Raw genomic sequence first — 23,457 nt, 5'->3', positions numbered from 1 at the left:
TGCTACGAACGAGACAGGCTATTCTAAGGGCTTTATCATTTATGTAACGTTTTGGATGGAATTACTGATGTCCATAAACAGGAGCACTTTAAATCAAAGGAAATGAGATTAAAACCGAGTTTTGAAAGCTTCATTAACTGCATGCAGAATTGGGGTTTCCCAGAAGACACAGCTAAGTTCTGTCTCCAATAGAGAAACTCATTAAAAGTAAACAGGTTAACAACTTGAAACGCTTCTTACAGTCAAGCGGATTTCTTGGTCACGGGCAGGATTTTACATCCTCCGTAATGAAGCTGCTCGTGACACTGGCCACGTGTCACTGCTGAACGCAAGCTCGATCACTAAGGTGTACAACAACTTACAGTAAGGCTTGATCAGAGTAGGAGTATGAGTCTGTGAAGCCAAACTAAGCAACAATTACAGGCCGTGCGAAGGGGATTCCTGTCGGGAAGGTGGCTGAGGTCTCCAGAGCACAGCCTCTGAACAGCCGGTGGCTGATGGAGACAAGTAACAAAACGGGACTTCGCCAATATACCTGAGATCTAGACACGGCGAGCTCGAGCCCGTCTGAACCAACAGTAGCTTCTCTTCCCTCAGCGCAGATCTTTATCAAAAAAAAAAAAAGAAAAAAAAAAAAAGACAAAACCATTAAACAGCTGCCTCAGCAGGGCCATGCGAATCCACTAACTGCCAGGCAATGAGTATCTTAAGTCTGCTGTGCAAAGGCTTCTTCTTGTGCCAGGATTTTACCAAGAAACATAATGTTTCCTTGAGCAAAAGGATTATTTTCAGCCACATATCCTCTACCAGGGATGCTCTGTATGTGGAACACCTGTTTTTCCTCTATTCATTTTAATGTAGGAAAAAGATGGTTTTAGTAGCTTGAGTGCTTATCAGGGAAGACACAGACGAGAAATATAATTATGGATGTTCAAGAAAGATCCGATTTCTCAGTTTTTCACCTTAATGAAAGTAAATGATCTGCCTTAGCTTACTTCCAGGTTGCAGATTTCAGACACTAATAAACACAATTAAATATGAACTAAGTATGTAACAAGGAACCTGCTTTTTCCTCCTCTGTACTGTACAGCACGTAGCGCAGACCGGTTAGATGCTTACTGAATAACTGGATCCATCGCCGCTATCCGCTCAGTAACGATCAGGGACTCGCTGTAGGTAACATCATTCAGGGCAGGGCCAGAGTTACAAGCCAATATAACCTGCGGTAAGGGTGGTAGAAGAGTTCACCGATTAATGCAGTCCACGTACGGCATCAGAGCTGCTCGTTTGTTTAAGATCACCCTTGCCTGACCTATTTTACAAAAGAGGGAATGCGAAGAGAAAGGCTGGAGGCCCAGTCCTCATTTTCCCTCGGTTAATTAAACATTATTTCAGGTCTTTTGACGTTACAGACCCTTGTTCAGCAGACTTAGCTCGGACAGAGGCTCGCTTTGCTTTGCGACCTTCCACAGCCTACCAAGTTGGACGCTGGAGTTCCAGGGATTTGGGTTATTCCCACTGTAGATGTTAGGAGCCAGCCTGGTAATGCATACTGCTGGCAGGTGGGTGACAAACCTCTCCCCAGTTACCAAAGCTCCGTTACACAGTGAATTCACGACAACCACTTACCTCTGTCCCTCTAGACAGGAGCTCTCTGACAAAAGGAAAGACTCCTAAAATTATGTCTATTCCACTGTTATCTGCGAAAATTAAGGCACATTTATGAGGGGGACCCTCCTGTAAGAGAAAACCGGTGTATTCAGGGTTGAGTTTACAGTTCATTTCGGTGAAGAGTTTGTGTTCTTTACAACTACTCGCTTTAAGAGCCCACATTTTATATCTTTAAATGACTGGCAATTTTGGTTATCTAGTAGCAGCATAACTCATCAGACCAACACCTACCCTTGGTCTTAGGAGAAATCGGTTTCCCTCATGTTGTCTTGGCACGGTTATTTGAAACAGCCTTTAGTTACTTTTGCTTTCTTTGAGAGAGGTCTTTCAAACTCCACCAGTAAGACCTACCCTCTGCCAGCGAGAGACACGCCGGACTGCCACAGCTCTGCACAGGAATGTGCTTCAGAGCCTTCCGGACAGCGGGCAGCCAGGCCTGAAACCCTGCTGCTGAGGCTGGGCCATGGCCAGCGGCGCCTCGTGCCATGCGGCTGGAGAATACCAGGAGCAGCTGCCTACTGAACGCGTTGGTTATCAGGGTAAACCTACCTTGGTGGCTGTTTTAAGCTAGCATGGTGTAGGGTGAACAGGATTCCCTTCTGCCAGGAAAGGGCAGGATGGACTGCTGGGGGCAGTGACATCCTAAAAGGAAAAGATATTTCCTATTCTCCATTAACCTTTTAATTTCTTCTAAATCTGATGTTATGAAACTTGGTTCACTCCAGTTCATACCAGCAGAAGACTTCTGACAGTGAACAATGCTTAATTCCTAATAACTATGTTGTCAGGACACTGCTTGAAGTTCCTCAGTTATCACTGTTACACGAGACTAGCTGTTACTTTTGGTTTAAGTTGTAGTAAGTAATGATTTGCAGTAGTCGTATCAAACCTTTTGGCTCTCATTTCCCACATAGATATTTACACAAAGCAACAACCAAAACTTTTTCAATTAACCTTAATTAAACAGTAATAGAGATCACACAGGGCAAAGAAAGCTTTGCTGATAAGTTAATCACTTTCAGCTTGCTAACTTTCAGCAGGCTCCTGAATGAATGTAATTTTTAGGTCGGCTACTCAGATGGAGGAACAACCCAAACGTCACATTTGGACCCATGTTTTCAAAATTATGGGTCTGGTTATATAGAAGTAAGTGCCCTTAGAAAGCAGGGACACGATATGGCTACTGGGGCAGCTCTGAAAGCAGCCGGGTGCCAAACGCTGCGGCTTCCAAAGGAATTCAGCTAAGAAGCTTGGTGAGTAATGACGTGTCTGGCTAATTCCTTCTATTCCTTCCTTTACAATAAGGCTGCTGAATTACTGGCACTGTGTTTGTACAGAGTTGTACAGAGTACAATTTGAGTTGTTTGTACAGAGTTCCATTAAATCTGTTAAAAACCCAAGATTAATAAGGGGGTTTATGATTAACACATTTGATTACTCAATGGTTAGTAACAATCACAGTCATACCTTCAGTCGCTCTAGCCACTGACTGTAGGAATCTTCTAACCAGGGACGCTCTGTGTCACAGACAAAATCACGTTAGCATTTCATTTTGGCAAATGGTAATTCTGTATGCTATGAAAAGCAGGAGGTGTCTCTTTACAGATGCTGAAGCAGTAAAGCATTTGAGCTCAGGCTCTGAATGTTAAATGTATAGATTCAAAGAGCTCCTAAGCTCTTAATGATGGGAACAGCTCAATTACAGCAGTTTTGAAATGGAATTTTCATAATAGAGCAATGAAGTAATGCAAGTCAGCTATCGTAAGGACCCATCCAAGCAGGGATGGTGTAGTGCCTCCCAGGACACTATGTGTCTCCTTGACAGGGTTGAACAGTTACAAAAAATAGCATGGGCAAGACATTCTGAATATCTGTGCGGCTGAGACTTCTGTTCAAGGAGAGAGGCTTTCAGATTTCAGTTCCTTGGAACACAAACAGGAACATTCCACCGAAACTCTGTAGCCTGGATTTCAGATAACCCTAGCAAGCGCTTATGATTTCTTGTCATCTGGGCAGCAGAACTGCCACCATAAACACGTTCACACTCTCCTCTGCTCTCGTATTAACACAATATCCAGTTCCAACCACCACCACCGAGCTCCCTATACCTTGTAGTTTTGACTTGGCTTCTTCAAATCCAAATTGTGGCTCAGATTCCAGAACACTGTATCAGAAGAGAAATAAAGAGTACAGTTAAGCAACTTCACCTCACATAAATGCAATTCAAGCATTTCTTTAGCAGGTGGTCAGCAATTTTACTGCACGGGTTGTAGTGGGCAGGGTGGATAGGTCCAATGATCGAGAAACAGATACTTTGTGCTTATGTTAAGAGCAAAAGGTTCAGATGTATGTTAAGAACTCTTATGCTCAAAGAAAAAAGCTTCAGCAATATACAAATGCTTGCAGGCACTAGACTACAGGCAAAAAAAAAAAAGATATCTTTTAGTTTGAAGGCTACCACAAAATGTAGTCACGATTTAAAATATCTGCATGGTAAAACGGTGCTTTACAAAGTCTAATTTGAAGACTGGTCTACAAAAGTTTTTTAAAATTGTACCTGCATGGGAAAAGAGGGAATTAAAATAACCAGATACAAGTTTTAAAAGCTACTGCTATTGGCTATATGTATGGTGAAGTAGCCCCGAACATGTACGTGTGAGGATTTACGTAATGAGATGGCTAGACTCTAAGCTGTCAGTTAAAATATGACACCATGTGGGCAGTGCTTGCCAGTCCAGTCTCCTGAGTTCCTTGAATCTAGTACGAGGTGATATTTAACTCAGTCTGTACATTTTAGTTCCTTCCTTAAAGGGAATGAGAGCTACGCTAACACGAGTGGCAAGTAGCCCAACTGCTCTGACTGCTGTCAGCTCAAGTTTCTGGTTGTGGGAAACACCAGAAGTACCAGAAGACTAGGAATGCCCACGTAGCCTTGAATCACCTTGTTTTTAATGGACTTGATTTAATCAGAGGGAGAACTCCTCAAAGATGCAGGAAGGGGAAGGAAGTGCTGAATGTCAGCTGTAAAAGAGTATCCCCCTCCCACTCTCTCAGATCTGTATTATCAGCCCCACAAAAAGTTCTAGAATTGGAAAAATCAAAAATATTTCAAGACTGTTGGCATTAATAGCCTCAAATGAATTGATGGCTGCTGACATGATAGAAGGAAAAAAGCTCTCCAAATGGTAATAGAAGTGCATGTTGATCAAAAATAATTAGTATTTGGCTGTCAAAAGAGACTACCCAACCTAAACTTGCAGCCTGCTGAATATATACTGTGCTGTCGGGACAACTGGAAGTTGGAGAAAAATAGTGTATTTTCTGTGCTAGGGATGTAGTACAACACATATCCAAAAGCAGTGCTAATAACAATGCTACAAGCAAAGCAGCCAGACTGGAACATTAAATGTTTTATCACTTAATTCAAACACAAGCACTCACAGTGACAAGTCTGCCAGATTTAAAGCCTGGCAATGTAATAACCAATGAACATTTGCTTAAGGTGAAATACAAACTGCAATTAAAGTTAGATTGCTGCACTTTTTTTTTTTTTAAAAAAAAGAACAATTGGATATTCTGTATCGTAAAAGGGTGCTTTTAAAATATTTAACACCTACTCTGAGACTGCTTTTGCTCCCCAGTCAAAGACATTCCCCGCAAGAAGTCCTTTCACCAGAGCAAACTGCCTCTCCTCCCAGCCTAATGAATCCAAAGATTCGATTACGCTTTGAAAACATTTTAAGGCTATGCCATTTTCTTTCTGCTTTACCTGTAAGAAAGACATGAAACATTGGATTTATAGACAAAAATTTCTTACCCATCATTGGTTGTCTCGGTCCCAAGACCACGTTCAAGCATTCTCCTCTACGTTCATGGCCTCTAATGGACCGACAAGTTACTGTTATCGGCATGCTTAGTATCAACAAGAAAAAAGTTTCCTGGGATTCTAAGAAAAGCTTCATTAGTGTAGGATACGATCTGTAGCCCCAGAATTACTTTTCTCACTAAGTTAGAGGTGCAATAGATCTTGAGCAGGTGGAGGGACAGAGAGCGGACACACCAAAAAACCTTTCAGTAGTAACATGATCCGTCAAACCCAGGTAACTACCATGAGAAGGGTTACCACTAGCAGTTTTACAAAAACTTTTTAGTTTTGCATCAGGAGTTTCATCATCCCAGATGCTTAGAAGCTCTTGAATTTTTTTCTCTGCTTCTGTCTCCAGTGAGATCAGTGTTACATAGCCTGTTACCTTAAAAAACTTGAAAGTGATACTGGGTGCCATCCTCACATCGAGATCTTTTCTTGGCAATATCTTGTCTGAATTACCAAAAATCAAACATAAGTAAAAGCCGCCTCACTTGTTTTTTACTTCCTTCTTAGAGTGGAAGTTAACACCTGACAATACAGCCAGGGAGGACCTTCTATGTATTTTGTAGAAATACATCAATAGTCAGAAAAAACTCTCTAACCAGACACTGGCACTGTGTCATTTCTACGTCCGCACAGAGAAGCGGTGAGGATCAGAGCTACAGAAAGTGACTTTTGAGAAAATACTGACTTCACATTCTCTCCCCAACCACATTATGTTGCAGAGTAAAATACAAAGGGTAAACAGCTGCACAATGGCAACGAAGATTTGCAAGAGCTCGAGGTTATGCCTTCAGCCACCCTCCAGCCCAGCTCTACTGAGTATCTCAAAAATGACAAGAGTGATCCAGAACCCTTGTACAGCAATATGTGGGGAAGCAGCACAGTGGTTAAGGGCAGGCTGCCTCAGCAAGTAAGGGAATGTGTGAAGCTGGGGGTTCTCGGGCCTTTCTTGGCCCTGAGGCAGTGGGGGAGGGTGGCTATCGGTTCATGAACACCCCCCTTCCTTTCCTTTCCTTGGAGGTGGTGGAGGGAGGAAAGACAAGCAAGAGCATTTGAAGGCAGCGAAAGGAACACAGTGAGTTCGTAGCACAGGGGACGTTTGCATGGAGCTGCTGAGATCGTTAACTGCTCTAAACCACAACGATGTCAAGTGTCTTTTACCACTTGGCAATTTACACATTTATTGGAACGTCCTTATACGGCTACAGATAGCTTAAATTTTGAAAATGGTTTCCACACCATGAAGAGAATTATGAGAATAAGGAGAAAAAATAGAAAAATCCCTGAAGCCTGCCAGACTGCAGGAGTAGCCTCAGTATAAAGGCAAATAAACTGACTATCCTCAAAATTGAAATTCTCAGGTGACTCGTGAGGTACTCCACCATCAGAAGTGCAGGCTTCTCCATGCAGCTTCCTCGGCTCCAAAGAGAGGGAGACACCTCCCCACGGAAGTAGGACGTTACCATAGCGTCTGATGACAGACACCAGGCGCTCATCAGGAACAGGACTGACACCACCAGTTTGGTTCTCAGAAGTATCAGACAACTGAAGCTGGTCATATTTTTCGTTAGCAGTGGCCTCATTGTGAGCACGCTGGAGGTCCAAGGCTTTATAACCCACGCCCCACTGCGTTTCTCCCCAGTGACAACCACCACCTGCTTAAAACTGCCGCAAGGCAGCCAGTTTCTAATCGCTCCCCTGTAAGTCATTACTTATATGAAGTTTCAGAGTATAGAAAAAGTGTCTTGAACTTACATGTTGTCCACCCTGTAAAGCAAGAACGACTTACCTTTGAATAGGGATCCGGAAAATTGAACTCGTTTAAACAGTGTTCCCTTGTATCCAAAAGACTTCTAACTGTTAAGGTACCATATGCACTTTAAAAAGGGAAAAGAGGCGGGGAGGGGGAAAAGAGATCAACTACTTCAAGCAGAAAAAAGTCATTCTCCCCCTCTGTTTCCCCCATAAGTCACAGCACATCACACAAGCACTTGTCTTTACATGCTACATGTGCTAAACACTGTCTTTCAATGGTTAAATTACTACAAGGTTTATTTAAATACAGAGAGGGAAAATGTTCAGAGCAAAGCCAGATACTTGAATTAACATGCTGTCATTTTTAATAATCATGTAACAATTTTTTATAAAAAAAAATCCTGCCTATGTATCATTTTCCCATTAAATTCCAATACATGAGAGCCAAATGTTCTGTGAGAGGACCTGACATCTGGCACATCAACTTGCTATAGCCTTCAGCCTACTTAGCTTTCAGTTTGCCCTGCTTCATAACCTAATTAGCTTTTAGTTAGCTTTTAATTTGCTCTGCTCAACAGAACTAACACGTGACGGAAAAGGGAAGATAAAAACACTTACAAAGGCTGCTGCCTGAGTGTCTGGAGCTTATTCCAGTATTTCTGTCGGAACTTTTCAGCTCTCTCCAGTGCATCAATAGAGTCCGGTTGGCTGGCTGCAGCACGCTTTGCCACCTGGTAGAGGAATGAGGCAAGACTGAAGCTCCCAAATGAGCTCTTCCTCCATGTAACTGATCTGAAGTTCAGTCTGAAAAATAACCCCTCCACCTGCTACACGGTTCACTGCCTGCGTACTATCCAGTCCCTCCCACACAGCACTTCCCAGCTTTCTCTTACTCCAACCACTGAAGAATTATTTTAAATAAATCTTTGGAGAAGAAAGGAGGTAAAGTTTGTTTCCAAGACTGTACCTTCAGAAATGAAACCCAAGTTCTAACTTCTTACAGGAGGGGAAAAAAGATAAAAAACGTGCACACACAAGAGGAGAAACAGGCAGAAATTTAACAGTTCACATCGACACCTTGTGTTCTTTTTTTCCTTACTGCAGTAAGGTCAAGTCAATGTGTTACCCCTGTGTTCTTCCCAGCCCTTTCCCTCCTGACACACACTCGTGAAGTCTTGGATTTGGATTTACTTACTAAGTATACATAGCTCTTAAGTACTAGCATGCACTAACTGAATCAGTTTCGCAGTGCAGAAAAAATTAACTCCTGTTTGATTAAATCATGCCCTTGAATGCAGAAGTGGCGGTAAGTCAGCAGGGCTGCTCCCATGAGTAATCACAATGCGAGTAAATATCTTTAGCCTTTGCCTTTTTGACCTTTGACTGTATAACCATCCTGCTTGCCAGCTCTGTATAAAGAGGTGGTGCCTTTTAAAGGAAGAAAAACGCCTTAAAAAAATAAAAGAAAAAGCACCACAGGAGAACAGTATTTCTGCCTGTGAAGGTACCAAGCCCTTCCTTTAGGAGACTGGGACAAAGTCAGGAGCCTCTGTTATCAGGGGAAAGAGGAACTGTACTTACACACAGCAGGTATATTTTGCAGGGTAAACGTGTTGGTCCACAGATTTATTTGCTAAATATTTGTGTCATTCATAGACATGACTGTTTGTGACATTTACCCCATCCAGTGCCTCCTCAAAGCAGGTGAGCCAGTATTTTCTGGCCATGGCATCGTCTGTGAGGTCAACGGTGTCTGGAATATAGGTTGATGGGTCTTTCAGCAGTGGTAGGTTAACAAGCGGTCTCTCCAACCTATCCATTTCAAGCATGTCAAACTAGGTGAAAAACGAAAAATTTATTAGAATTTACCCAGAAATTTATTCATTACAAATTAAACTAGTACAAGGGCTAAAGAAGTCCATCCACAGTTAAGACCGACAGCTTTACAAGCATATTAGAGCATACATCATCATAAATGATCCACTTCCCTGCATGAACTATTTATCCATGCCCACCCTATCGACAGAGATCATCAAGTTTCATGTTGAAAACTTACTATAGGCCCTCTATTTTATTCTCCTTCCCTTCCTCCCCAGTACTGTCAAATCTGTGGGGTTATCAGGCCCAAAGACAGAAGCACAGAGAGCTCAGCGTAGGCTTATTTGCAAAGGAACGCTGCTATGCTGTGTCACAACTTCATTTTACAATTCTGATCAAATCTCCAAATCTTTTCCTTATGCCTTGTGAAAGCAATGCTTGGGATCAAATTTCTAAGGATAGAGATTAAATTCATGTGAAATATGTCACACAAAGTTGTATTTACGTTACAGAAGTTTTGAAATACAAACCAAAAAGTTACACAGCTTTGTACAAAAAGTGTGCCTCGCTTCTTGCATCTAAAAAAACCTATGCACATTTATTTTATACAACTATCAAAACAGCATTGCATATGCAAACACTGCATGGGCTAGAAATGTTCAGGGTACGTAAAGATTAAAGCCCACAATGTAGTAAGACTTTGTGTATGTAAACCGAAGTGGTTGCTATAGAACAATTGTCTTTTAATTTCACTGCTGAGAAGTGGACATTTCTGAGCTGTGATTGTTGCGAAGAGATTTCAGTTTACGTGAACAAAGTGAGTGCCAAGCAATAGAACAATTCAAAATGGAGCAGCTGTGGACAGTGCATTACAGCTGGTTTGACCCTCCTGTACCACTGCCAGCATGAAAAAACAAAACAAACAAAGAAAAAAAGATCTTTTCACAGATTAAAGGGTTGAAAAAAAAGAGGAGATATTTATATCTGCATAAACACTTTCAAATATTCTGTCATGTATTTTATGATTAAGAAGGATCACGATGTTATTTTTTTTGGTCATACTTGTAATCCACAATTTCATTAGAATAAATTCAGTTATGGCAGGGCTTAAAATTAGATATATTTTTTACATCTAGGCACAACCCACAAAATCCATCAAAGTGGACTTCTATTAAGGTCTTACTATTCAGTAAGAGTTCTCCCCCTCATCTTCAGGCCTAAAAAGACCGAGCCACTAACCAAAGCCAGCTCCTCCGCTCCCTGCCCCTACAGCAAGTACCGGGAACTAAGTCCTGAAAACCAGGAGGAGATAAATCAACGATGGAAGAAATTTTAAAAAACCTGACATGAAAAAACCCTGACCTGCAGACTGGTAAGAGACAGCAAAACACAACGAGCTCCACTATTCTAGCTTCTTTTCAAAAGCTTTTCAGTAGATGCAGCATTAGATACTTTAAAAACCTGAATGTATTTCCTGATTGCTTACTATATGCCAGTTTCACTGTGAAATCAGAATTACTGTATTGTCAGGGTATTTAAGAGATGACTGGGCTCATGCTCTTCTGTCCAATTATACATTTCTCTGCTCATAGGAAATAAGTAAATGCTGCTTAAAGACAGTGGAACATCAGATTCAAAATTCTGAAGCACAGTATTTCAGCTGTAGCAAAATCCAGCTACTTCAGAGAAAGGGTAAAAGATGAATGCTCCCCTCCCCTGCTTTGGTGAAGGAGAACAAGACAAAGTAGCAGCCACAATCTGATTTTAGGAGACATCACATCAAACCGTCAGACAAGACAGCATATTAGTCACTTCTTTTGGTAAGCAGGAGTCCCAGGGGCTTCAGAATAACCGTCTATTTTCAAATCACCATTACTACGAGAAGGCACTTAGTTCTAGAAAAGACAACCACATACTGTACCACTCCTTGTTCTCTGCATGGGGTAAACATCAGGTGATGTGCTCATAAGACCAGAACTCCCAGCATAATTTTCTCCCCAGCTATACTGATTTGGATCTAGAAAACAGAAAGACAGAGACACACATAATCTGAAAATAAAACTGAAAATACTCCCGTGAGTCTAGAGTAGCACCCCCTCAGAGAAGCTGCTTCACTACAAAAGCCATCTTCCCTTGTTTTTATCAGTAAACACAATTTTTCCCTCTAACCCCTAAAAGAAATGTTTCAACCACTCAGTGAATTACCTCGCTCTAAAGAGCTTCAACCTGAATGAGACATAAGAATTAAAGTTCTAAAATCATTCTTTTTTTTTAATCCCTTTTCCTTGTCATCAGGGGCTGTAACCAGCATGCCTTCAAAGCACTATCATAGAACACAGAGATAACTTATTTCTAAACTAGATCCATTATTAACAAAATCTAATTACAAAATTTTCAAAGTGTAATGTAAGTTTCATATAAACACTAAAGTTACTTCTCAATTTCTTTTTTTTTTTCAAGGAAAAGTTTAATCAAGTTCAGATGTAGAGTACATGCTGCAAAAGCAACATCTTTAATTCCTCAGTAGCTGGTTCCTTGGCCATATCTATAAAACGGGTATGAAAAGAATCCCACATCCATTATTCTGCGGTACATTTAATATTTTTTAAGTACTGTTAACAACCTCGCTATCTGCTCCACTGTAACTAATATACTGACTAGCTTACCAGCACATCAACAAGAAAGAAAAGTGGCAGAATTCAACCAAAGCACCCTGTACCCAAAGAATGCTGGACGGAAGTGTCTCATCCTTCTTACATGTCTGTGAGGCTTTTCACTCTCAAATGAGCACATTTCTGAGATGCTGGTCTTCTTCAGTACATTAACTGAATTCAAAAGCTGGCCTCTTAAAGAAGGGGAAAGCTCTCAGAGACCACACTTCCCCAATTTGATTTAGAGTTATGACTGCTCTTTGCAGAAACGCAGCGAAGAGCCAAATCCTGCCAGCTTCTCAAAGGTGAGCAGGAAAACCAGGAGAAATCAAGATGTCCTTGCCAGAATATATAAAACCAAAGCCCAGCATCTGTGTTTATTAGTGCCAAATGTATTTATTTAGGCAACAGCTTTACATGCAGCCTCTTAAGAGACACTTGGACATTACACTGACATTTCAGAACACAGCATATACAGAACATAGCAGTGCTGTACTTACTGTCTTGTTCAGCTCCTTTTAAAAATGCCCCAATGGCTCCCAGGTAGCCTTCATGTCTCAGGAACAATGCCTGAACCTCTCCCTGCCACAATATGAAACATTGCAATTGGATGGTCCCTGATGGCTAACATGTACTTCTTTGTCACTAGTTTTACACTTATATTTAATAGAAACAACTAGAAGATGGTAATATTCATTTGTGCTACATTCTAACACATTCAGTAACTTTCACCCTGCTTCTGAAACACAGCTTCAGGAGGAACTGCTTACATACATCATTCCACAATTATTAAACAGCTGGGGGGGGAGGGGGGGAAAGGCATGCACAGTGGTGTGTATTCTAAGCCTGCACAACCACAGAAGCAGAGGGAAGCCAGTGCCTTCACTAGAAAAGACAATTGCATCACTCCATGAATATTCAACTCCTCTTGCTTGAACGGGCTGGAAATGTAAGGTCATCTGATTTCTAGGTCACCAACATAAGTGTTTGCCACTGCATCCAACACATTCCAGACATTGCTCATTATCTTTATTTCATTACGCTGCTATTCAACACTCAACAGCATACAGACACTGTATACTATCCATAGGCAAGCATTTCTGCCATCAAATTAGTTTGTCAGTGCAGTAGACGAATGCTAGGGAGGGTAAGGACACCCTCCATCCCAGTGAGACGCTGCCTTCTCTAAAGGCAAATCAGCTACGTCTGCAGCCGCGACTGTAAGAACAGTTCACACTGACAAGCTGCAGTAAAAGATGAGCTGCAATTCACAGCGAATTTGGATTTGAATCACTGATAAAGCTATTCTTACATGAACCTAAAGCTGCAGTTTTGCAATAGTTTTCTTGAAACCAAACAAAGTTTTACAGAAAGGGAATGCAATTGTGAAATAAAAGGGGGGGAAACAGCAGCACACGGGAGCCCCTTGCTTGAAGCACCAAAATGAGAAAAATATTTGTGTCACCTATTCTATAAAATTGCAAAAATGCAGGAACTGATATACCTGTGACAACCATTAAGTGAGCTTTTGGATTTGACTTTTGGTTTTCTAGTGAGAAATCTTCACTATTTTCCACAACCTCAAAACCTGCAAAGAACTACAGCTTGGTTGTTTTTTGGGTGGGTTTTTTGGTTTGTTTTTTTTGAACAACATATAAAAACCAAAAAACCCCCCACTGATACTAACTGCTAACTATCTTGGCAGAACAATCCCGCCTTGCACAGCCTAGGATGTGAAAAGAAATAGAGGCAAATCAGCAAGAGGAATTGAATAACAATATCTAAGCTATCTAAGAAAATAGTGAAAACTCATAACTTGGCAGCTACAAGACAGACTGTCAACCAAAAAATAATAATAAAGAGAGAGGGAGGGAGAGAAAGGGAGGCCAGGCAGGACTCCCAGGCATTTCACAGTGATTTTACCCCTCCCACAACAGATCTTTATAGCCCTGCCTTACCTACCTAAACAGCCGCCCTCTAAGCTTATTTCATGGGCAAATTCATTTATTAAAATCTCCCAACAACCTAGAAAGTTAACTAAACACGTGACTTTGCTATTAGGAAAATTTCTGTTTTCATTACCTTGGAGAAGAAGTTGATACTGTAGGTTATTGTGCGCATGGTAACAGGGTGACCCCGAATAAAGAATCCTCCAAAATATATTTTATCTAAGTTATGGAGTTTGGCATAGAGGCAGGCGAGTTGACCAATGTCATTGCTGATCATATGTAGTAAACTTTTTGCCATATCTTCTTTGGAAAATTCTTAAAGGAAAGAAACAGTAAACAAAATTAAACACAGATGAAGAATACTCAAATGGACTGTACTCTTCTAACAGATAGCTTACAGCTGGAGGGAAATAATTACGGAGTTTGACCAGTTTCTTTATGTGTGTAGAAGAAAGGTGTTCCACCCCCCTTCGCCAAAAATCTCTTATAAAGAAAGTCCTTCAAACAGCAAGGAGTGTGTATTTGACTAAAGATACGAAAAACACACTAAGCCTCTGAAATACTGCTTGAAAGAAACCTGCTTGAAAGGTCAACAGCAAATGGCAAGAACTCAATTTCTTCTCTCTAGGAAACACGGATGATGGTTCATCTGTCCATCTTGACCCGAGATGCACTGCAAGCATTTTATTATAATACTGCAAATCAAATTGCAAATTATAGTAAATCACTGCCGTAGGTTCTTTTCTGGACCACGAAAGCCACATACACTTCCCACAGGAATATATTAACTACCTGGACAGCTATTTTTGTCGTTTGCCTAGACTTCTGCAATCCCAAACTGAAAATCTGAATGTCTGCTTGTAAGGCAGTACTATGTCACATTTTTAATCAATAAAATATTATGCAGGCAAAACACATGCAGGCATGATCATGAAAAGAACTGATGGTTATTTTCCAGCTCCACTTGTAAGATCATTATAGACCTTAGATTCCCAAGGGCCAGAAGAGAGGTTTGAAACGAATGAGGAGAAGAAATGCAGCCAACAACTCCAAATAACTGGAGCAACTCAAGCAGTGCTCCAAGTCCCCCCTCCCCCATGACACAGGGAAATGGCTAAGGCAAATATGTTTATGCTGATGAAGCTGGCAACTATTTTTCCATCCCTTGAAGTGTTCACAGGAAGCTGCACAAGCAGCCAATCCACGCTGACAGGCAATGTAAAGCATTAACTTGGTAAAGCTTATCTTGGGTAAAGCAAATCTTGGGTAGACCTTTTATATACCAATACCTTTATCTGCGGTAGTAGATTTCCCGAAGCTGCTAGCTATCAGATTTCCACTTAGCCCCAGGGTCTGGTAGGCGCCTCCGTACACATCTTTCACCAGCATGTCTACATTTGTGTGCTGGCCCTTTGAAGCGAGTTGAAGCAATTCATCAAATTTCTGAGGATGAGAAGCAGAGTTACTTTAGCTTTCCTGGACAGCCAGAGAACCTTCCCCATAAACCCAGAGCTCTGCAGCAGCTTTACTAATCAAAACAGGGTGGGGTGGCTTGTCTTACAAATCCACCCTGCCAGCAAAAACTACACTATTCCTAATTACAAGGACTTATACAGAGTCTGTATCTCATCCAACAGACTGATCTTAAGTGGAGCTCCTTTAATGATGAAAAGCACAGCCATCCTCTTCAGTTATCTGCAAATAATTTGTTCAATTTCCCCTGAAAGCTAGAGATGGATCAGCACATATAAAACAGAAGCCTCATGCATCTCTTATCTTGGGAAAGTCAGAACCACAGTAACTAAGAGCAAACACCCTTAGACCTTCTTGAAGCGTAAGAAAAAGATGTTTAAAACCAAAAAAACTGCCTTTACTGTTGCAGAAATGCATTACTGTTCCTGAAATGAAACTTGTGTGCAATCTGCATTACCCCAATACAATTTTGTCTGTTAACCCTAATTTCTTCCCTGACTTCTTCTTCTACAAAATCAGAGACAATTAAGAGCAGACATTTTCATGTTCTAAGATTTCTCTTTTAAAAGCATCAAACAAACATTGCCAGTATGGGTCTTCCCTTTGACATTTTCTTACTTGGTGCATATGTAACTCTAGCTTTTTCTACACCGCTGACATTTAGGGACACCTATTTAAGTCACATGGATCTTCAAGACAGCAAAAACCAGCACAATTTAAGAGCTGCGTTAGGCAGAGCAGAACTAAATCCAGCCTTATTCTGGCAGATGGCCAACTTGACATTTAAGTGAGGAACCCCTGAAACCGTAATGTGTAACGGAATTAAAGGACACGTCAATACCTTTGTTTTTGTGAGCAGTGCTCCAAGACCCCAGAAGGTTCCACCTCCAATTGAGCTCCCTCCAATCCATTCAAATTTGTCTTCTGTTTCTACCTGTCAATAAAACACGGCAGATTTGTCTAGAAAGTCCTATTATAACTATAAAGACTCAGATATGAGAGCATGTGGGGGGTTTCTGAACAGTGGAATTAGTGTAGGCAGAACTATTTAACTGTCTACATAGCAGGTGAGAAGTGCATGTTCCACAGGCTTATACCACAAGCAGTTTGTGGAATGTTTGTACTTAATTCTTGGCCAATAATCCTAAATACAGACATAAAATTTGGTCCCCTCAACAGCATACCAAAACAAACAACAAATATTAAAATTCACTTTGATCTGACAGTCTTTGTCCTCATCAGTTAATGTAACAACTTCTCTAAACACCAAATGTCATTAAAAAGAAACTATGCTAGTGAATGGAAAAGCATTTATAACTCTGTAAGAAATGGAAATAAATAAAAAAAAGTCCTTATTTTCTTTCTAAACTTTGTATTACCCAAGAAGAAACAACTACAAGTCTAAACCAGATCACCTTTATCAAATCCTACAATAACAAATTTTACTCACCTTCACTATAGAAACCCCAGAGCCAATATTCACCAGTAAATAAGGGAAAATATTTGGGTGGTTCATCTGAAATCGGAATTCTGTATCTGAATCTTTCTGGTATGCAAACACTTCATGGGGTATGTTCCTTAGCACAAAGTTGCATCCTTTAATTAGACAGGTCATTACATCTTCTTTATCTACTCTGAGGGGAAAGGGGAGAAAAAAACATCCTTACATAAGCGTCACAGATAAGCAAGTATGCTTTTAGAACAGTTGTTTTTAAGACTTTACAAACAGGAGATAGTAACCCACACCACATGGCAAAAGTCCAGACATCTTATGAGACCTACATCTGCGTACATTCTGATGTTCATCTGCCATGCCAGAACACACAACCTGAAGTTAGGCTGTAGTTACAGTAACTTTAATCTTATATTAACCATGCTGTCATTACAAATAATCCTGCTCCCCTATTTGCCTGTTTACACTGCCTCTTTAGCACCCTGGGGCTAGCGCAAGCATATGTGCACCCGTGCAATAAAGTAGGTCAGGAAACTTAACGGGAAATTAACCTAACAAAACAATTTCCTAACACAGAGTAATTTTCTCCTTCCTTCTCAATAAAGGAAAAGGTCCCCCTGAACATTTCAACACTTGTTTGTGACAGATGGAAGTGGCAGCGAGGAGCCTACCACCGGGATTACTGAAGACAGGACAAAAAGGCTTCTCATGAGAACACAGGATTCAAAACAGTACGTATCCTGAGTACGGAGTCTGGGAACACGATAACTACATCAGTCATCTTATCTAAATTCTGTAAGTCAGCTAACACTTACTGACTTTTGCAAACTTCTGTATCTTTTGTATTGTTACTGATTTACAGTAAATGTCTTAGATGGAATACACTGAATTTCTTAGATGAAATATCATAAGCCTTATTGAAACACATGCACAAATACACATCTCGGTTATGCTTTCTGTTTGTCAGGATGGAGAAGGTGCTGCTTTTTGAGCCTGTTGACCAATTAAGTATGTCATGACCAAAGAAACAAAGTCCAGGCGCACCACATGAGAAAAGCGGGGGGAACCACCTCCTTGTCTTGATTAATTGATGCCTGGTTACAGCCAATAAGGTACTGATGCAGGCTGGTTTGAAAAAAAGGTTAACAGCATCCTACCTATCAGAAGAAGAAAGTAATCTGAAAAAGCAGTATAAAAGGAGATGAACACAGTCCCTCAGAAAGGGAAGAATTTACTGTGTAGAACTGCAGTGGGAGAGGTGCCCTGAGGGTCTCCCCAGTAACATCAGGTAATGTTTTATATTGGTGTAAATTAATGGTATTTTTATCTCTACTTACAGAAGCTTTTTACCGTACAGTGTTTGATAAGGTTGTTTGAAACATATGAGGCTGTAAACTCATGAAACTGCCCTTTAGTCTCCTGCAGGCCTATGCATCTTAGGTAGGAGCTATACAGTAAGTTAGTACATTATATTAATTATTAATTTCTAAGCATGCTCAGAAGTGTTAGAAGCTTTTGGAACTCTAACTTGAGTGCCTAAGCAACTATAGAGATTAGGTACATCCAAGAAAAAAAGTGTTTGGCAGCAATATTTGGGCTTGTAATAATAAAGTTGCCTTGCGGATTTCATCCTTAAATAGAAAGACTGACACTTAAACACACCTCATCACAGTACCTCATCAAATGTTCCCAATTAAAATTCCTGTTACTAATAAATGTACTAACTACTTTATTTCAAATATTACTTCATATTATGTATCACTGTAGGTTTTGTGTATTCAGATCTCTACTCCAGTAGAGTTCAATGGTATGTCCAAAGCATGCTACTGATAGCTAGGATACCATCACCGAAATCCTGCTAGCTAAGGGGTCAAAAGCAAAAACCATTCTTATAATCATGAGACTAGTTTAACTTAAAAGTGGAGTAGGTGCAAATGAGATCCTTTATATATATATATATATATACATATATATATATATATATATATATATAAAAAGCTGCGATCATGCCTTGCTTTCTTCTTTTTACTCTTATTCCTGAGTCCTGTGCTCGATTCCTGCACCTCCACTGTGCCAATTAGTGATACAGTTATCTTTTTGCAGCTTGTGTTGACTAATGAGTCAATTCAGCCTGGTCTGATCAAGATGAACACACATGTTATACCACTTCACTCTTGTGGCATGGGTGGCTTTTGAGGGCAGATGGGCAAAGTGGAAAGTTAGCCTATTAAAAATCTCATCAAAGAAGTTCACTCCTATAGTTGAATTTAAACAGTTCCACTTACTTCAACCCCAATTTCTTCTCAATAAGATCTTTGAATTTATAGGCACCACCACCTGTAGCTTTGATGACTTTTGTCTCTGTATTGACAAGATGGTCTTTGATGAAATCTAGGCAGGTTTCAATATAAGTGTTCTCAAATTTAATGAAGTGAAGTCGAGCTGTAATCTCCTCCTGAACTGATATTTCATACAAAGGTTCATTTTCTATGTCCTTTAAAAGAGAAAAGAATTTCTTACAGATCATTCAAAATCCTTCCTCGAGAAACAAGGTTATATGCTAAACCATTGAACACCAATACCTGTGCTTCCTTTGCCTTGAAACTGTTAATGCTACTAAACATAACGCCCCAAGCTACTTTAAAAGAAGAATATAGTTTCAACAGATCTGATTTCTCCTTAAACTGAGAACATCGTCAACTCTCCCATGTGTTAGACATGCATGAAATACCTCTGTATGAGAAAAGTTATGTTTATATGGGAGCCTGGGCTTTTTACAGAAGTACCACATTTACCTGTCTAGAAAATAACTATTTTGAATGCCAGCTGGCAATACAAGTGCTGTCAAGAAGGCAAGGGATCTAACTGAATTTGTCAGTGCATGGGCTGCACAACTCTGAAGCCCTGCAATCAGTCTTTCAGTAAAGAGAACAAGTATGATGTATCATCACATGAATTTAGATCTAGAGCTATATTAAGCTTGTAAAGCAAAAATAATTGCCAGACCCATGCTAATGTCTAATTTCCCCTGGAATATAGTGAAGGGTTATTAACAGAAGCCACACACTCATCTAAGCTGCAGTACACACACTTAGGGATGGCTCTAAGTGTCAGTACACACTAGAATGTGTGTTAAAAAAACATTTAAGTTGTGACTACTTACTTCAGAAAGACAGATATGACAGAAGGTCATACTTAAAACTTTATTTAGAACTTTCCTATAGTTTCTATAGAGCAAGTTACTAGATGGCTTTCAGATGAAATCTCTATTCTACTATGAGAAGCCAGCCCAGTGCTTCGCTGAGTCAACTGCATGCAACTGATCAATGATACAAGTCTTACCTTTCCAGAATGATCAAAGGATCTTACTCTTGCCACTTTATGCTGCACGGTTGAGTAGTAAGCCAACTTGGTTAATGAACCACCTGTTAATAAAAAGATGGCAAGTTATGATTAATGCCTCACCTTAGAGCAAACAATGTTAACTTATGTATGCTGTACCTTTGAGTTCTTGGGTTTTAAGACTTCCTCGGCTAAAACCAGATATAGTTAAGCTAAGTGCATAATGCAGCATGCCAAAGAACCCTTGTCTAGAAACTGATTTGGCATGGTTAACTCCAAATGAACTACTTATGGGGTGGGGTGAGGGAGCTCCACAAGTTGAACTTATACCCAGCTGATGTGGGAATGATTGAACATGAGCAAAAATAAGTGGAAGTTCTTAATTCACTGGGCTAGTACATGTATTGTTTATCTTGTTTGGAAACTTTACAGAAACCCCCAGATCTGCTGCTTAAAACACTATTTTTGTAAGCAGGTTTGTCACAGTTCAGCAATGCATGCCATATGCACAATCAAAAAGTGTTTTATCAGGAACACTTCAGTAAATATTCTTAACCTGCTTCCAAGGGCAAGCTTCAAATTCATAGCTGGTTAGAAGATTACTCAATAAATGATTCTGCAAGATTATTCTTGGCTTTGGGGTAAAGAACACTGAGAATGATGTTCCTCAAGCATACCAGTTAGTGATACTACCAACATGCAAGCCTGAGCAGACCACCCTCTTCTCTTCAGGCCTTGAGTCTGCTTACATCAAGACAATAAAACTTCCAACTCCCGTCTTGAAACAGAGCTTAATCACTTGCCCTATCTGTGGTGTCTTTGCATCTGACCTGCAAAAGTGAATTTATGAAGTTAGACTGAATAACTTCACTAACTATTTTTCCTTAGGACAAAACAGACCTGCTGGTGCTTCTGATACCTCTGGTATCTTAATCAAGAAGGTATTTCAGCCTGTAAGTAGGAGGCTGTCAAAGCCTGTTTATTTTTGTTAAAAGAAGCTTTAATTTTTTTCCCCTTCAAAAAGAGAAATGCCTCTTCAACCAGTCCCGAGTATCAGGATCTGATTAAGGTATCAGTTTGCTTCATAAACCTCTAAGCTGCTTTGGCTGTTGGAGAAAACCCCTTAATTTTAACTCAGCATAAAAAGTACCCTGGACTGCAGACCATAACCACCCTCATTTGTACAGAAAGTCAGTTCTAACTTTGCATCCATGCCCTCAGATCAGGAACGCGGGGCACAGGTTCACATCAGTGCTACAGGCCTAATGTTTAGCTGATGTTAATCTGCATGCACTATTCGCCTCTTGCCGAAGATTTGGTGTGTTCCCCCTTTCAGCAAGTTTACCATTCATCTCTTATAACATACTGCATATGATATAAGACGGGAATTAGACTTACTACTGGGTTAAAATTAAAGTCTCAACAGCAAATAAAAACCTGGCAGTGTTAGATCATAACATAATGGCTAAATTCAGTGGCCCCATACCCTAATAACTTATAAACAAGTGTAATCAAGAAATGCAGCATGGGCAAGTGAAAAAGAATCAGCTAGTGCTTATAGCTTTGCCTTCATAACAGTACTCTAATGTCCTCCATAGTGCTCAAATAAGCAGGGAAATTTTTTGCAAGCTATAGGAGAAAGACAGACAGCTTTCTCCAGCAAAACATAAGTGAGTTTAACTTAGTGATCACTGACAGACACTTAGAGCAACAAAAGCAACAAAGCTTTCCTGACCTCAGATCTTCAGTGTACCAGCCAATGCTTTAACATTTCTGGTAAACAAAATCCAAACAATGTTCTGCTAGTTCGTTCCTTAAAGGTGAGGTTTTCTTAGCTTTTTTTTTGTTTTTTTTTTGTTTTTGTAAACAGCTCAGTAGCTCTGTGCTATGAGGAAAAGCTTCCTTTCAAATCTCTTAAGTAGAGGAATCACAAAGCTTGTGGTGGAATATCATACTGTGTGTTCAACACTGATAATGACATAGGTGCTTCATCAAATAATTTATCACCAGATAAATGGTATGTAATGCTATGCTTTATACATTCTCCCCTTCCTCTCCCCGTTTTTAAAGGCTTAAATCCATTCAGAACACCAGCTGAGCCATGTAACTAGGCTTTATAACTAATCCCACAACTCTAATTCCACTCTGACCCACAGAAAGGACCAATTCCAGCTGTTATTTTAACATGCATGGAACAAGTAGCTTCTGGAGGAGTGAAGCAGACTTGTGATATGACAAAATTGTATAATACGGTGCATATATTCTTCCCACTACAGGAAGTCTAGGCCACCCAGAGTAGGGTTAACCAGAGGACTAATGGAGGCTCACAGCAGTACTGCACAGTACTGTGGCTGAAGAACACTCTTCTGGCTTTCCTACTAAAATAGTTCTGCTGAGCTAGTAACTGCAAAACGGAAGCAAAACACGTGAACTAGCATTTTTGGCTTTGCAGATCTCCACAGAACAGCAGCGAACACCTGTACAGGTGAAACCACTGCTCCCAGGCTAGCTGTGCGGTGTCCCAGCACAGCCCCCCACGCCAGCACAGCTCCCTGCCGGGCTGCTCCGGTGTCACTTCGATGTGCATTGCTCTGTCCGGCCCTTGTGTAACACCCAGCAATGTCACGTTCTCAAGCTTGTGCGCGGGCCGGGGGTGTTTCTGGGTGACTGTGGAAGCCAGCGTGGCCAGCCGCTGCTGCAGGCCCCCAGCCCCTGCCAAGAGCCCCCTCAGCTCCGCAGCCACCCGCTGTGCCAGGGCGGGCGGAGCAGCAGCTTTCCGCCGCGCCTTCTCCTCCGAGGCCCGCTGCAGAGGCACGGAGGAGCGCCCTGCTCGCCGCGGCCAGGTAGGAGGGGCGGTCGCGGGGGGGATCCCCAGCCGGGCCCAGGGCGGCCGGGCCCGGGCCACCGTCTTCTCGCCCGGGGTCGCGGGCCGCGCTCCCCTTGCAGAAGGACAGGCCGCTGCCCCCTCCGGGGCTGCCGCCCAGCGCCAAGGGCGGCCCGGGCCGTTCCTCCGGCGCTCCCCCGCGGCCGGCATGCCGGGGCTTGTAGTGCCGCCCGCCGCCGCCGCCTCGCCCGGGCCGCGGACCGGGACTCGCGCTCCCGGCGTGCCCCGCGCCACCCCCGCCGCCGCGCTGCCTGCCGGGAGCTGTAGTGCGCCCCGCGCGCCCCACGGCGGCCCGGCCGCCCCGCAGGACTGCGCTTCCCGGCATGCCCCGCGCCGGCGGCCCGGCCCCGCGCCTCCCCTCAGCGGGCCGGAGCCGCCGCCCGGTCCTGGCCCGGCGCCCCCTCCCCGCCGCCCCCCGCCGCGCCCGCCCGGTTACCGATGTCTATGGCGAAGCGCTTGGCGTTCTCCAGGTTGCGGAAGATCTCATCGGGCGGGAGGGTGATGCTCTTGTCCAAACTGCCGTGACCGCCGCTCCCTCGCCCGCCCCGCTCCGCCATTTTGAACGCGACCCACTCCTCGCCTGGCCTCAT

At 41.9% G+C, this 23,457-nt stretch overlaps 1 protein-coding gene across 4 annotated transcripts in view; it reads right to left on the bottom strand.

Moving 5' to 3' along the window:
- Nucleotides 1–23,457, bottom strand: part of PANK4 (pantothenate kinase 4 (inactive)) — a gene marked incomplete at its 5' end in the record, with an annotated part of 25,964 nt that extends 2,507 nt beyond the window's left edge. Inside the window, 18 exons of one of the 4 annotated variants that reach the window (XM_080381270.1) lie at nucleotides 536–604; nucleotides 1,120–1,220; nucleotides 1,630–1,737; nucleotides 3,139–3,188; nucleotides 3,780–3,835; nucleotides 5,289–5,440; nucleotides 7,332–7,419; nucleotides 7,916–8,028; nucleotides 8,977–9,132; nucleotides 11,032–11,132; nucleotides 12,267–12,348; nucleotides 13,849–14,030; nucleotides 15,005–15,158; nucleotides 16,030–16,122; nucleotides 16,639–16,822; nucleotides 18,927–19,135; nucleotides 19,984–20,066; nucleotides 23,304–23,457. In XM_080381270.1, the coding sequence (XP_080237396.1) occupies nucleotides 536–604; nucleotides 1,120–1,220; nucleotides 1,630–1,737; nucleotides 3,139–3,188; nucleotides 3,780–3,835; nucleotides 5,289–5,440; nucleotides 7,332–7,419; nucleotides 7,916–8,028; nucleotides 8,977–9,132; nucleotides 11,032–11,132; nucleotides 12,267–12,348; nucleotides 13,849–14,030; nucleotides 15,005–15,158; nucleotides 16,030–16,122; nucleotides 16,639–16,822; nucleotides 18,927–19,135; nucleotides 19,984–20,066; nucleotides 23,304–23,457 (2,135 nt within the window). Of the gene's footprint in view, nucleotides 1–535; nucleotides 605–1,119; nucleotides 1,221–1,600; nucleotides 2,314–3,138; nucleotides 3,189–3,779; nucleotides 3,836–5,288; nucleotides 5,441–7,331; nucleotides 7,420–7,915; nucleotides 8,029–8,976; nucleotides 9,133–11,031; nucleotides 11,133–12,266; nucleotides 12,349–13,848; nucleotides 14,031–15,004; nucleotides 15,159–16,029; nucleotides 16,123–16,638; nucleotides 16,823–18,926; nucleotides 19,136–19,983; nucleotides 20,067–23,303 lie in introns of those variants that run through there. The other 3 variants (XM_080381273.1, XM_080381272.1, XM_080381271.1) reach the window with 3 other exon arrangements.

This window comes from Falco punctatus (genome assembly GCF_963210335.1).
Source record: "Falco punctatus genome assembly, chromosome: 3".
NCBI lineage: Eukaryota > Metazoa > Chordata > Aves > Falconiformes > Falconidae > Falco > Falco punctatus.
This window is presented reverse-complemented; position numbering and strand designations above follow the sequence as displayed.